This window comes from Pseudopipra pipra, chromosome 5 (genome assembly GCF_036250125.1).
Source record: "Pseudopipra pipra isolate bDixPip1 chromosome 5, bDixPip1.hap1, whole genome shotgun sequence".
Classification (NCBI taxonomy): Eukaryota; Metazoa; Chordata; class Aves; order Passeriformes; family Pipridae; genus Pseudopipra; species Pseudopipra pipra.
Window position 1 is genome coordinate 10,356,004 of NC_087553.1, and position 13,835 is coordinate 10,369,838.

General features: G+C 36.2%; 1 protein-coding gene across 12 annotated transcripts in view; it reads left to right on the forward strand.

Annotated features, from left to right (window-relative positions):
• The window catches only part of PLEKHA5 (pleckstrin homology domain containing A5), a 166,855-nt gene that overhangs the window by 142,061 nt on the left and 10,959 nt on the right, over nucleotides 1-13,835 (forward strand). For 7 of the 12 annotated variants that reach the window (XM_064654392.1, XM_064654391.1, XM_064654393.1 and 4 more), the window contains 10 exons: nucleotides 2,066-2,128; nucleotides 3,246-3,326; nucleotides 3,461-3,610; nucleotides 5,007-5,108; nucleotides 5,675-5,786; nucleotides 6,042-6,088; nucleotides 6,879-7,067; nucleotides 7,650-7,767; nucleotides 11,047-11,162; nucleotides 12,419-12,628. In XM_064654392.1, coding sequence (XP_064510462.1) covers nucleotides 2,066-2,128; nucleotides 3,246-3,326; nucleotides 3,461-3,610; nucleotides 5,007-5,108; nucleotides 5,675-5,786; nucleotides 6,042-6,088; nucleotides 6,879-7,067; nucleotides 7,650-7,767; nucleotides 11,047-11,162; nucleotides 12,419-12,628 — 1,188 coding nt within the window. Of the gene's footprint in view, nucleotides 1-2,065; nucleotides 2,129-3,245; nucleotides 3,327-3,460; nucleotides 3,611-5,006; nucleotides 5,109-5,674; nucleotides 5,787-6,041; nucleotides 6,089-6,878; nucleotides 7,068-7,649; nucleotides 7,768-11,046; nucleotides 11,164-12,418; nucleotides 12,629-13,835 lie in introns of those variants that run through there. The other 5 variants (XM_064654396.1, XM_064654398.1, XM_064654401.1 and 2 more) reach the window with 2 other exon arrangements.

The following is a 13,835-nucleotide window of genomic DNA, read 5'->3' on the forward strand; positions in this document are numbered from 1 at the left end:
ATGCGTTTTCCAGGGTTATGAGGTTGTTAACCTCGCTTGAGATGTGTAATTGCGTTTTGTCTGCTGCAGTTCCTCCTGTAATTCCAGTAGGATGTGATAGCATTCTGCACTTTTTGCCTTGAGTGGATTTACTGATGTGCTGTGAAAAGTGAAGCTGCTGTTCTGTCAGAGATGGATTAAGTTATTCATATTATTTTTGGAGTTTTTACCCTAAGTCTATGTAAAATGTTGCAGTAGAAACGTTGAAATGAAGTGGCTCTCCAGCAGTGCCTCTTGTGGGGAACTGGTACTGCTGACAAAAGCAAGAAGTCGGCAGCAATTTTAAAAGGTGTCATAGGATTTTAATAAGAAGAATTAGCACGTGTATGGTGTTCTTTGGAAATGTGCTTTCGTTTTCTGAGTACTTAAGATACATCCCTTTCAGGAGGCACATAGGGATAAGGATGCTGAATTGGCAAACTGTTTTAAACTCAGTTATAATTAAGGTTGAAATGCCAAAAAAAATAAATGTCTCTCTTTTTTAAGAAAGTATAAAAATACTGACTCGAAAAAACAGTATTATATTTTTCCAGCCCGGCCACATAAAATGCTGAGCAGTGAGTTGGGAAGCAGTATTTATCTAATAGGGGATAATCTTTCTTTTGTGAAAATCTTTCTGTTGTGAAATATAACTAGGTTTTCTCTGTAAGTTAAAAGACATTTGGCCATGTTTATGAGTTTTATTTGAATATTTCCATTCCTCATTTTTCTCTCATTGTGATTAAAATCGACAGTAAAACAACAAAACTCTACCATAGTAGGAGTTTAAATAGATATCTTAATTTGTGTGACATTCGTGAGGTGCAAAAGTGCTGTGGCTTTTTTCATAGTCCAACATTCATTTTCATAAAATGTCCATTTCAAAGAAAGTTATTGTGTGGTTTTAATACACTATACATACTTTTAAATTGTCACCAGGTGCATTTGCATGAGGTATGTGGACATAATATCTTGAAATGAAACACTTTGGTGTGTTGAAGATTTATTTTATGTTTGGAATGCTTGTCTCATTAACCCTTCCCTAGTCCTTTTATTTATAAGTGTCCCCTAACATGGGCTTGTGTTGTTATAGTCTTTTTTGTACTGTTAACTCATTATGACCTAATTATGACAGACACATGGAAGGAAAGCATCTATGTTGGGACTCAGTGTTTTTAATTAAATTGATATGAAAGTTGATAGTGTTATATCCATGCTTGCTGTATGAGATATTAAGTAGTGACTGTGTGTGTCAGTCCATTCTAAAATGGGGAGCTACCTTTTTTTCTTGTAAAATGTTTTAAAATCTCGTTACTTGTCAAGTAACAGACTTGAAAGAGTTTAGAACTTCACGTGAGGAGCTGTATGAAAGTAGTTTGAGGATACTTTGCATCCTAACTGGCAGGAGAAGGCAAGTTTGCCTAAGTCCAAAGATAAAATAGAAAGCCTTCTATTTATGGCATTTCTGGTAATACTCTCGTTGGATGGGAGAGAATCCCTATAAAACAGTATCAGAAGGTGTTCACTGGCACTTAGTTGGCATATCTATAGCAAGATATTTTACATATATGTTGTAAACTTAGGTCATTCTGTTCTGGTTTCATAGTCACATCAGAATATGCTCCTTGTGGAAACACCTGACCTTAGTGGGCCTAGAATGATTAATTCCAAGTAGAATGAGCCCTTGTATTTAGAATTCACAGAACAAAACTTAAATGATGATGTGTAACTGTGCCTAGGTTTACTCTGGCAGTTTCATCTTCCCACATTATCCATGTTTGTTTGAGGTAGTTGCACACCTTTAAAGCTCCAGTTTGCATTAGAAATGTAGCCTGTTAAGTTAATGCAACTTTCTACTGATAGTCTGCTTGACATTCCATTTACTTACCTTCATTAATATATATTGGCTAAAAATATATTGTTCAATGTGGTATGTTTGACTTTTAAGCAAAAGCTGATTTCTGTGTTAAAACTCTTAAGCTGAACAGTTGTTTCATTTTTATAGTCCAATTAAGTTGTTTTATGGCAATATTATTCTTCCTTATAGTTAACACAAGAAGAATGTAGGGGTGCACTATACAAATATAGAACTGAAGAGCTGGATATTGATGTAAGTCATTTGTGTTTCTTCTTCCTTGGAAATGTTGGTATTTGTCTCTTTATTTTGATAATAATTTCCCCCTTGGCTTCTGTGTTTGAAACCCATTTCATATAGGTGATTGTCAACAGAATTCACATTGTTAATTTGAGGGACATGAGAATCTTTTTGTAATAAGCTTCTAACTGCAGGAAACGTTACATTGTAGGCTGAAATTTCAAGTATTACAGCTGTTCAAAGGTGAATATCTTCTAGAAAGGAATTAATTACTTTACCAGTGAAAAACTGTAGCAGTAGTTCAGTTATAAGCACGAGAAATGTAATTTCTCTGGAAATATGATGGAGACACCAAAACTGAAATTTGGCACAGGTAGTTACCATTCAGAGCATTGGGTTGTTAGTTACTAAAGAAAAGGGGACTGGTGTAAAATGGGTGGTGAAAAATACGTGCATAGTCATACTGTATATGCACACATAGATGCACATCTAGTCATTCTTGCACAGTGCAACTAAGAGTAGACATCATGATTTAAGAGACGTTATTTTAAGAGTAAAAAAGAAAAGGCAAAGTAGCACAAACTGAACCAAAAAGGTTGTTCAGATAGAAAAGTAAGCTGTTTTAAATTGGTTAGAGTGCACTGAGCAGTTACTTGCTCAAAGTGGATCTGGAGTGCAACAGTTTTAGTCATAGCCAAGCCTCGATGGGAGCTAAATCAGAGAAGGATATGAGTAGTATTAGTATGGAAACTATGGGAAACTATCCCCTGAAAAACCATGGGACAGGCTGTGAATGTATACAATAGTCTTTATAATACTAAGTAATATATAAATTAAAGTGGTATTTAATACCTGTTATTAAGTTGTAAAGATTTAGCTGTAGAATCATAAATTGCATGTTTTAAGCTGTGCTGTCTCTTAAGTTATAATAACACTTATTTCATAGTTTCTTGAGAGGGTTTCTTAAGTAATTTGAAAATGTAAGACTGATGCCTTCGTAATTTTAGAATTCATATTTTGTTTTAATAACATTTTATATAGATTCATGTAATGATTCAGTCAAGTTACATTTTGATTACTGAAGATGTAAATAACAAAATTCTAATTGTGATAATTTTGTGTTCTACACTAGGCTAAGCTTAGCCGTTTATGTGAACAGGATAAAGTTGTCCAAGCACTGGAGGAGAAGCTTCAACAGCTACACAAGGAGAAAGTAGGACAATTGTATTTATTACCTAAAGTGGCTGTTATTTTACATGCTTATTATCAGAACATTGATAACTGAAATAAAACGAAAATCAGCCCAATGATGCAGAACATTAAAAATAATTCTTTTTATTACAATAGTACACGCTTGAGCAAGCTTTGCTATCAGCAAGTCAGGAGATAGAAATGAATGCAGATAATCCCGCAGCCATACAAAATGTAGTCTTGCAGAGAGATGACTTGCAGAACGGACTCCTTAGCACTTGTCGAGAAGTATCACGAGCTACTGCAGTAAGTAACACCTTCCAAGTGTGAAATGATTACGTTCATATCCTTAATTGGCTTGTCTGTGCTTAGTTTTTATCGCATTCCAGCAAAAATCAGTTGTCTTTTACTCGTCTGTGTTTTTGCCAAAGGCAGATGGAAAGTGATCTTTTCCCTGCATTCATCGAGTAGTGGTTTTTTTTTTTTCTTGCTTTTTTTTTTTTTTTGGATGGTAATTTTTTTTATTGGTGTGGTAATTATCTTTATAATACGAAAATTCGATGAAGTAAATAATGCAAATAAACTACTTCGTGTAGTGGCAAACAAACTTTATTCAAGCAGACGGGTGACTTATTTTAAGCAAAAGCAGCTGCTGGATGAAAAGAAGAAAAGATTATACTATCATGGTCTCTCTTAATAGTGGGCCATTGTATTTAAAAGATTTTTCAAGCTATGCACTTTGAAAAACTTTAAAAAAAAAAAAAGAAAGGAAGGAAAATGCCGTCTGCTGTCCTTTTCCACTTTGTGATGGTTTCTACACTGAAATGACAGGGCAAAGAGTCATTTTTCTCTACTGACATATATATCCAGTAAGATATTTCAGTGTCAGATTCCAGTGGTGAGCTGTGGTGAAATTGATACGATGTAGGTTGGTTTTAATCTGAATGTTAGACTGTCTCCTAAAAGGAATTGGTTGGACAAGGAGAAGGGGAACCAGGGGAAAGGAAATCCTCAAGATACGCTTTCCCTCATTAACTTTTTAATTTATGCTAAATTGAGAAAATTGCTTGATGTAGGCTGCAAAAGCGAGATGGTAGAGCTGACCTCAAAGAAGAATTTTTTTATTTTTATTTTTTTTATTCCACCTTTTCCTTCTGGTGATTGCAGTTTCACTCACAAAAACAGCGGTGTATTAGTCGGCCTGGGGCACTCACAGGCAGCTTTACAGGCAGGGTTGGATGACTTACATTTGTCCTGCATAATGCATTGCATATGCACACACATGCTGTGCACTCACACATGTGTATTCTGTGTGATAAAAGACACAAATTTGCATCCATTTTTGTGAGTTTTCTGCCTCAGTGGAGAGACAGCTTAAGACCCACATGCCTGCTGACTAGAAAGACATGTTCTGAAGAATTTCCCCTTGCTTATCCTTTTTGTTTGTGAAAAGACAAAATGCTGTTTGTTTGAATTCCATTTAGTATCGTTAGAAAATCAAAAAGCTGTTTAAACATCGTATTCTCTAAATTACATCTTTATTTATTGCTGCTATCTATTTATGCATTGCTTCTTGAAGTCTCATGCCACTGGAAAAAGAAAAAAAAAATTGTTTGTTTGGGGTTTATTTGGGGGTTTTTGTTAGTTTATTTTTTGTAACTTAAATATGCATCTGTAATTCTTTACTTTTGTACATACTTAGGAACTGGAAAGAGCTTGGAGAGAATATGATAAATTGGAGTATGATGTAACTGTAACAAGGAACCATATGCAGGAGCAACTTGATCGGCTTGGAGAAATTCAGGTGTGGCATAGATCTTAAAGTACACTTCATTCACTTGGATTTTCTATGAGTTTGTTTAAAAATTGTATCTGTGAAAAAAGGTGGACAAGTGGTGCATTTACTTACAAACTTGTAATTTATTTTTATACCTTGTAAGCTCTGAAGAACTCTTCAGCTTTTCCCATTTTTTTTGAAGCTATAGCACTGGTTTTCCTGTGTCTGGAAGCTTCCTCTTTCTGTTTCAGTGATGTTCATCTCCACCTGTTTTGAGATTGCAACTGATGGTTCCTTTTCTATTGTTGTACATTGGTCTCCTGTGCAAAGTTTGCTTGGATTTTCTTTGGACACAGTCAATACTATTCAGTTCTTTAAGTGAAATTTGAACTAGCAGATTGCTGTCAGATTAACCAGTGCATTTTGAAATTCTGGGCAATATTTGCATGTGGCACTTTTATGGGACTTTATTACTGTATTTTATTTTCCTTCATCATGACAGTGTAGTCCAAAGAAAGAAGAAGGTTTTCCCTTTTCTTTTTCCACTTGCAAGGTATTCTAATGTATTGCCCATGTATGCTGTTTACTCACAGACTGAGTCAGCAGGGATACAGCGTGCTCAGATTCAGAAGGAACTGTGGAGAATTCAAGATGTCATGGAGGGTTTACTTAAACATAAACAGCAAAGAAGCTCTTCAGAGGCAGGTAAACTGATTATTTTTATCTCACAGGAAATGAAATTGGATCACATACCTTTTTAAACTAAAGCTCCGTCGTTGTTTTTGTATGTTTGAAAATGTTGTACAGTTACTGAGAAAAAAAGGAAAAGAAATCATCTGTTTTAATTTGATGCTTTTTGTAATTTGATAGCAACAGGTTGTAGTTCCTATTTTAAAAGCTGTGTATTGAAAACATTTTTTCTCTTTGTTTTTCTACACCTTTCCCCCTTCCCTCAAACAGGCATCATGGTTTCAAGAACATTTTCATCCATTAAATATAAAAATGAGGTATGGTTTTAGCATATTTACTATTTTAGCATCACTGAATTTGTAACATAGCTATGACAAAAGTAAACATCTTAAATATTTTAAGGATGGCTGAACTATGTATTCAGTATGTTTCTGTGAAAATATTGCTTTATGAACTAATTTTAAAAACTGATAGCTCCACTAGTAATTCTAACACTTTCATTTGTTCTGTCTTTAAATTCTCACTGCTGTGTTTCTCTTTTCCATTTCTCACCTTTTCCTCTCCTTAGGCTGTTACTGTAGAAATATAAACCCCGATTTATGGATTTGTTTTCTACCCACCACATTTCTCATGGGAAAAAAATAGATTGCTTTATATGTCTGTTCAAATATTGAGCCGGGTTCTCAGGTGGCCAGAGCACCCACAAGAAGAGCTGAAACTGTGGGAGCTCCCAAATGTTCAAGTCCTCTGAAAATCTGGCTGGAAGTTACCGTTTTAAAGGGACATTGTCATGGTTATCTAAAGTATATGCAAAATACATTTGACTTACAGAACCTTCTAAAAGTCTCTTCATGTAAAAATCTTTAAAAATATAATTAATCTAATTTTTAAAAAGATGATTTAGAGAGTTCTTGAGAGTTCATGTCCAACAGAAAGTGCAGGTGTTAGAATTTCTTTTTTTTTTTTTCTTTTTTAAATGTGACATTGTCCCTTTAATTCCAAAATTTATAGCTGGTGTAGCCATGGTAATATATTTTTCTTTTTAAGTTATAAACAATTGTAACAGGTGTGCACATCTAAATAAGGTGACTATTCTACAATCTTTAGGAAGAGGAAGTAGTCCCACCTCGTCCTCCACTCCCTCGGTCCTATGACTTTACAGAGCATCCTCCCATAATCCCCCCTCTGCCCAGTGATAGCAGCTCCTTGCTCTGTTATAGCAGGGGCCCAGTACATCTGACAGAAGAAAAGAAGATTTACCAAGTTCAAGGATATCAGAGAAATGGATCTTACTGTGTAAGTGGCTTAAACTGCCACGTTGTTCTTGAAGCATCCTCCTTCCTCTGCGCTGTCACAGTTTTTATTTACTCATCCAGCTACTTTCGTGTTATGGTTTTATTTTTGTGTTATGGTTCTACTTTTGTGTTATGGTTCTACTTTTGTTTACTTAGTTTTATTTACAGCCCCATCATTTGCTTTTCACATTTTCCTGTCATATGTTCTGTGCATATATAAAATGTCTTAAGACTTAAATTTTTGCACCTGAGTACATCTCAGAAAATTAGATTCTTCTCCTCACTGGTTCTTAAAAAAACCGTGGGCTCGGTTTTTGAAGCTTATACCAGTTTATTTCAGGAAAATCATTAAAAAACCCCACAACTCTGCATTCTCATGGCAGTTTTTTTCTGTGATTTCTGAACGTCTGCAAATGTTACTCAAATTGACGACAAAGAAATACTTCTGTAATAGCACTTGAACAATGGAACACTGCCTTAAAGTGAGAGCAGAGTCACCACAGAACAACTGGTTTGAGTCTTAAGACATGAATGCTTGTACAAAAATGCCTGTTTATTTACCTCATAACTTGATGTTCCTCAGGGTCCTGATTATAGGCTTTATAAGAGCGAACCGGAGTTAACTACAGTAGCAGAAGTAGATGAGTCTAATGGTGAAGAAAAAACAGAACAAATGTCAGAATCAGAATCTACTGCTAAAGGTTTGTCCCCGGGTGCGGTGTTTACAACCTTTCAGTTTTTTCACAAGGAATACAGAGCTTAACTGTGTTACAGAAGCTGCATCATGGTTTGGATCTTTGCAGCCTGTCCGTTTCCCAGTTTGATGAAACAGCTTCCACAATAAAATAATGATTTAATTATATGACGAGAAAGATTTCAGTCAATTACACCGCAGAAAAATCAAACATTACGCTCACCAACAACCCTGAAATCCTTATTGACACCATGTCTAATCACATCACTCACATTCCCCACACACCATTCCCTTGAACAATTACCCATTTTATGTTCTTGCCCTTGAACAATTACTCAGTTTTTGAATCAAGCTCCCGATGTTATGTCGCTGGAACGTCCAAAAAGGCAGCACCACAGAATTTTCAGGCTCTCATAAGGCAGGGAAACAATGTCTTTTTCTTTTTTTTTAATCTTGTAATTGTTGAATTGCCTTCTGTCCTCTGATATAATAGGAATAATGATCATGACCTTGGAGTGTACAGACAATAAAGGTCTTTGCAATTGCTAAATGCTTTAGATTCTTCTCTTCATCTAGCTTCCATAAAAGCTACTAATTGCTTGGTAGAGTCTTTTACCAGGAAGTGCTTCTCAATTCTGTTTGTTAAAACACACAGAATAGTTTGTTAAAGGTGACTTCAGCAAAATGCTCAGCTTTAGCACCTCCCAAAAACCATATTAAGAGCTTTGAGAGAAAGTAACTAAATTTAGGGGTTTTCTTACTGTAAGATTGATGTTTCCAGTGCCAGCAGGATCACTGCCTCTTGTTTTGGTAGTTTGACTCAGGGTTAACAGAGCAGGCTGGTGCAATGGTACCAGAATTTTATCGAGAGTTATGATCATACAGGGATATTGTTTTCATCAGAATGGTAAATGGAGGCTTCTAAAACTAAGGTTAGCATAGTTTGGGTCTAAACAATTTGAGTGGCCCTATGACATAATTAGTCAGTTCAGATTCTCTGTGGTATTTGCTGAGATATAACGTTAAGATATATATTAAATTTCTGTTAACTTGGTGGAAAAAAAATGCAAGGTTTAGCCTGAGATTTGCTAATCATCAACCACTTAAGTTGAGGAGCTTGCCTTTGTGAAAACATGCCTAGGTTTTGTTGTCCTGTGATGTACCAGATTACTCATAGTAATTTATGACAAGAGATAAAGTAATGATCAAGATAAAATAACAAAGCCTACACTGACCATGTAAAGAAACCCAGTACTTTTTGAGCACCCCAATCTGCTTTCTGTCCTAAGGACAGAAATAATGTTATTATGTCCATTTGTAGAAAAACAGGCAGGGAAAGCAATAATACAAATTCCTCTAATATAAATAATATTTAGGGGTAGGGGACAGAATAACTGCAGTGAGAGGCTTTCTATATTCTTAAACTCACTTCATTCTGTTCTTTATCATATCTGTGTTTTATCATCCAGTGCACACGCTTGAGCCTATGAATTTTCTAACAGATATTTCTTATTCTGGGCATTTACTCACAATAACAGTCCCCTTGCAGCAGGAAGAAATCTAACCATTTCTGATTGTTTGTCTGTTTTTAGGGTGTATATGCCATTTCAACAAACATTTTTATGCCTTTCTGTCTAAGCAGTTTTTAAACTGAAAAGGAAACAAACTCAAAGGCAGCTCATCTTCTGCATTTTTTCCTTCTTGCTGTTTTAAGAAGTCACACCTAAATGATGTAGTTGCTTTTTGAAAGTGGTTCTAAAAACTAATAAATTTCAGAGAAAATTTAAAAATGTTTTTCTAGCTCATTGTGCACATTACTGTACTAAACAATTCTCATGTCAGTCTTCCCTCCCTTTTTGAACATCAGCAAATAAGGAAAAATATTTTAATGGGACTATGTGAAGTAATCCTTACATCTGTCTGAGACCAGAGGAGTACTTATGGCCTGTGTACTACATAAACATGACACAAAACCAAAATGAACTTCTGCTATGTTTTATCCTTTTTATGTCTAAAGGAGACCCAAACTATTTGGAGAAAGAGATGAGCCTTCACTGAATCAATATATCCTCTAAAATCTGTGAAACCTCAGGAAAAGCAAGTAGAAATAATTTGATTGTTAAAGAAGTCATACCTAGTTTTTCAGGCAAAATCGTCAAGGAAACAATATTTTTCATAGTTTTATTTCCTGCGTGTACAAAGAAGCAAAAAGGAAGAGTTACTTAATTAAACCTGTATATTTTGTAAGTTTTAACATACTTCAGTTTTCCACCAGCCTAATTACATTTTGGCAGGGCTTCTCTAGGTAGCAAAACTGATGGTGAGGATGGTTAGGAGAAGCTGAATGCAGCAGGCATCAGGACACAGAACACAGTTCTGTCTCACCAGCTGACCATGCTCAGACATAGGGTCTCCATGGTAGCCCAGCCCCAGAGATATTCCCATTTTTGGCTCCCAGACCTCTGATCTTCTGTAGCTGTCTCCTACTCACAAGCTCACCTGGCTTGAAGATCCCTGGCATCTCTCATGCGTGGAAGGGAAAGCATACTCACATAGAAAATGGAAAATACTTTACAGAATAAAATCTAATAAGAAGATAGGACACTATGCAGTGCTACAGCATGGGCCTTGACCAGACAAGCACCTTGACAAGCAGCTTGCTTATGCAAAGCTGGCCCCCTTTTTATTCCTCTCCCTTATTCCATGCCTGTTCTTTCTCAACTGCCTTGCCCCCTCCCTTTCACAGGCTTTGTTTCTTCCCAAGTAAGCAACCCACACTTAATTACTTTTTGTCTTTGGTCCCACTTTTGGCTAAATTCTGTATTTGGATGCTTTGCAGTCTTGTAAGCCTGGCCTTAAGTGACAGCACTGGTAGGGTTACCTGGGCATCTTGCTGGCTTTGCAAACTCTGCTCCATAAAAAGTCCCAGTATGGCCATCCATGAGGTGGGAAGCTCAGCCATCTTCCCTGGAATTCTCCCTGAGCCATCTGTGAAGTTGCACAGAGGGCTGTCTAATATTTATCTGTTTCTCACTGTTATTTTTATGACCAGCAGTCTCTTGTGCCACATGCAGTTGTTCCCCGTGTTTTGTTCCGTTCATGCAACCTCAGGCCAGGGGGTATTTTTCCTTAAAACACACGTAGGTTAGTGTCGTGGTTTGAGACCTCTAAGATCCTTGCTGTCTTTTGAGGAAGAGTTCCCAACATGTATTTCCTAGAAAACAAATCAACAGTTTCGGTGGTGTTTTGCACAACACTTAGTATATTTTGCTTTACTGTTTTGCAGGCTCACATTTTCCTGTGGGAGTTGTACCACCCAGAACCAAATCACCAACACCAGAGTCTTCAACAATAGCATCCTATGTCACTTTGAGGAAGAACAAGAAGATAGATCTAAGAACGGTACTTTAAAATAACTTTCCAGCATTGATGGACAGTGATACAACCTTTCCAAGTTTAAGTTCTGTAGTTACTCCAAAAGCTGAAGTTATCTTTTTAATTTTCTTAGCCAAAAAAAAAAATCACTGTTATTAAAGCATCATATAGTAAATTAATGGAGACATCTGTAGAAAGGATGATAATATTATAAATGTTGTGTAGGTTAAACTGCACGGAGACACTCGGACTTGGCAACAATTGAAGGATAATGATAAATCCACTAAGCTGCTGAAGTTGAGACATGAGTTGAAAGATCTTAGATTAAAACTTTGAAGGACTTGTATTTGCCTTCTGGGGCTGACTTTTATTTATTTCATTACTAAAGTGATTTGGGAAACACCTAAAGCAGCAAAAAATAAGGATACAGTACGCAACGTGCAGGTAATAGGCCTGAAATTTCAGATTAGAGAGTTCTGTAGTCTGTGGGTTAAAGACAGACATTTATACGTAGTAAAAGGAAAAACGTATCGTAGTTGCAGCACAGATAGGAGAAGTAGGAAGAAGGGGAGAGGAGAGAGAAACTCACAGGATGTTAACTGGAGAAAGGACTTTTCAGTTTTCATCAGTGAAATCAGTTACTCTGGATGTACTGAATGCAGCTGATTAGCCTGAAGTCGATTTTTATTTGTCATACAAAGCACAGATCTGCCTGTAAATCAGTGAATTTCAAGAAGAAAGTAGGTAAAGTGAAGGTTGTTATTTTGGGAAAAATATAATGCTTAGAATTACAGATTTTTAAGTGCTAATAAATTCACTTAGTTTCAGCCTGCACTTGCTGTTAAATGATGCCCAGCTGTAGTTTTTCTTGAAATAAAAAGGCAGAAATCACTATTAGATCAACTGGTATAAATGTCCTGGATCGTTAAATTTCAATTATGTTTCTGTCTCAGTCAAATAACTCGTGTTTGCCAGTTGTGTAATGTCTGGTAAATTGTTTTAGCTCGAGAGGATGGCTTTGAGAGAGCATCTACCCATTCTCTTAATGTTTATCATTGATGATGGCAATGTTATTGCTTAAAAAAGCAAATCATTCCTTCCTTTTATTTTCAAATTTGGTGTTCATTTAATAATAATCGGTTCTTGTACTTTTTTTCACATATATAGGAGATCTTTATTTGCTCACTATTTTTCTGTTTTTTAGTAAGTCATTAGGTGATCTCTTCTGAAGCTGGAAATCGTGGGTTTTTTAAATCACATATATACATGTTCTTCCATTTAAGGAAAGACCAAGAAGTGCAGTGGAGCAGCTGTGTCTTGCAGAAAGCTCACGGCCTCGAATGACTGTGGAGGAACAGATGGAAAGAATAAAAAGACACCAGCAAGCTTGCCTGAGAGAAAAGAGGAAAGGACTCAATATTATTGGCGTTTCAGACCAGTCTCCTTCACAGAGTTTGTCGTGTGTCAGAGATAATCCATTCAGATTGGCACAGGTGGGTCCCATGTTGATCAAAAGCTTTAATGTGTGCAGTTAAAAACCAGAGGTGTCTATTTGAGACTGCTTGTATAGAGTCACAGTTCTCTGCCAGACCCAAGAGAAAGGGAGAGCACAATCTTCATGCTTACACTTCTTTGTCTTTTTGGAGAATAAATAGTTCAAATCTACATACCTTGTGATATTTGTTAACAGGGTTTTGTCGTTTTTTTTTCTTTTTTAAGTTTAGCAAACAACATGAAATTGCAGGGTTCGTGACTAAAAGCAGTATCAAGGAGAATCATGGTTCAGTTGATGTTGAAAGTAATATATTCAAACATCTGTAACATTTTTAGGTAGGAATGTATATTTATGGTCATGGCTTCTAACTGGTACTCTTTTGCTGTGGTTTTTGAGCTCATAAATTATACATAAAAATAGAACTTGCACTTTTGTTTTCACTCATTCTTAAACTCGCTTCTTTTACTTAACAGTTTATTCAAAGGTAAAGGGTAGGGAGAGAGAAGGAAGCTATGAGTGCTTGTCATTAACCAGGAAATACTATCCTGAATATTTATCTAAAAAAAAAACCCCTAACAAACAAACAAAAAGCAAGAGCCCAACTAAATCCAGATTCAGGATAGTGGATGTTAGGCAGCCTACTGCTTTCTAACTGCCGAGAAGTAGTTTTCTTTTTCAATAGCTTAATGGGGTTGGGGTTTTTTGTTTATTTGAGGTTTTAATCTTCTGGCATATTTTTTAATTCAGACCACACTGTTTATTGATTTGAGGTTTTTTATTTTATTTTTTTTACACTGGTAGGGAAATGCCTTCTTTTTTGTTTTGTAGGCATTTAAACATCCAATTTTCCAAAACCAGATTAAATGCGTTACAGTGTTAAACAGTCACATATTTCCAAATAAGTTTTAGATTGAGTGGGTTTTTTTCCCCTCTGAGCATGCTAAGCTGCCTTCAGAGCTACACAAAAGTTCCTTTTCCTTCAAGAACACTGGATCCCCAGAAGACACTCAGTATCTGGGCTGACATCATGAATGCTATATATGAAGGGAGTTCCTAGAAATACTTCTGTGATGAACACTGCCTTTCTTGAGAAGAGGATGTGCAAAGCAAACCTCTGCAGACCTTGCTTTGGTAGTTTTTACGGAGGTGTTCAAGCTTTACCACTCTCCTGTGGTATCATTTCCTACCTCAGGGTGAGGAAGCTG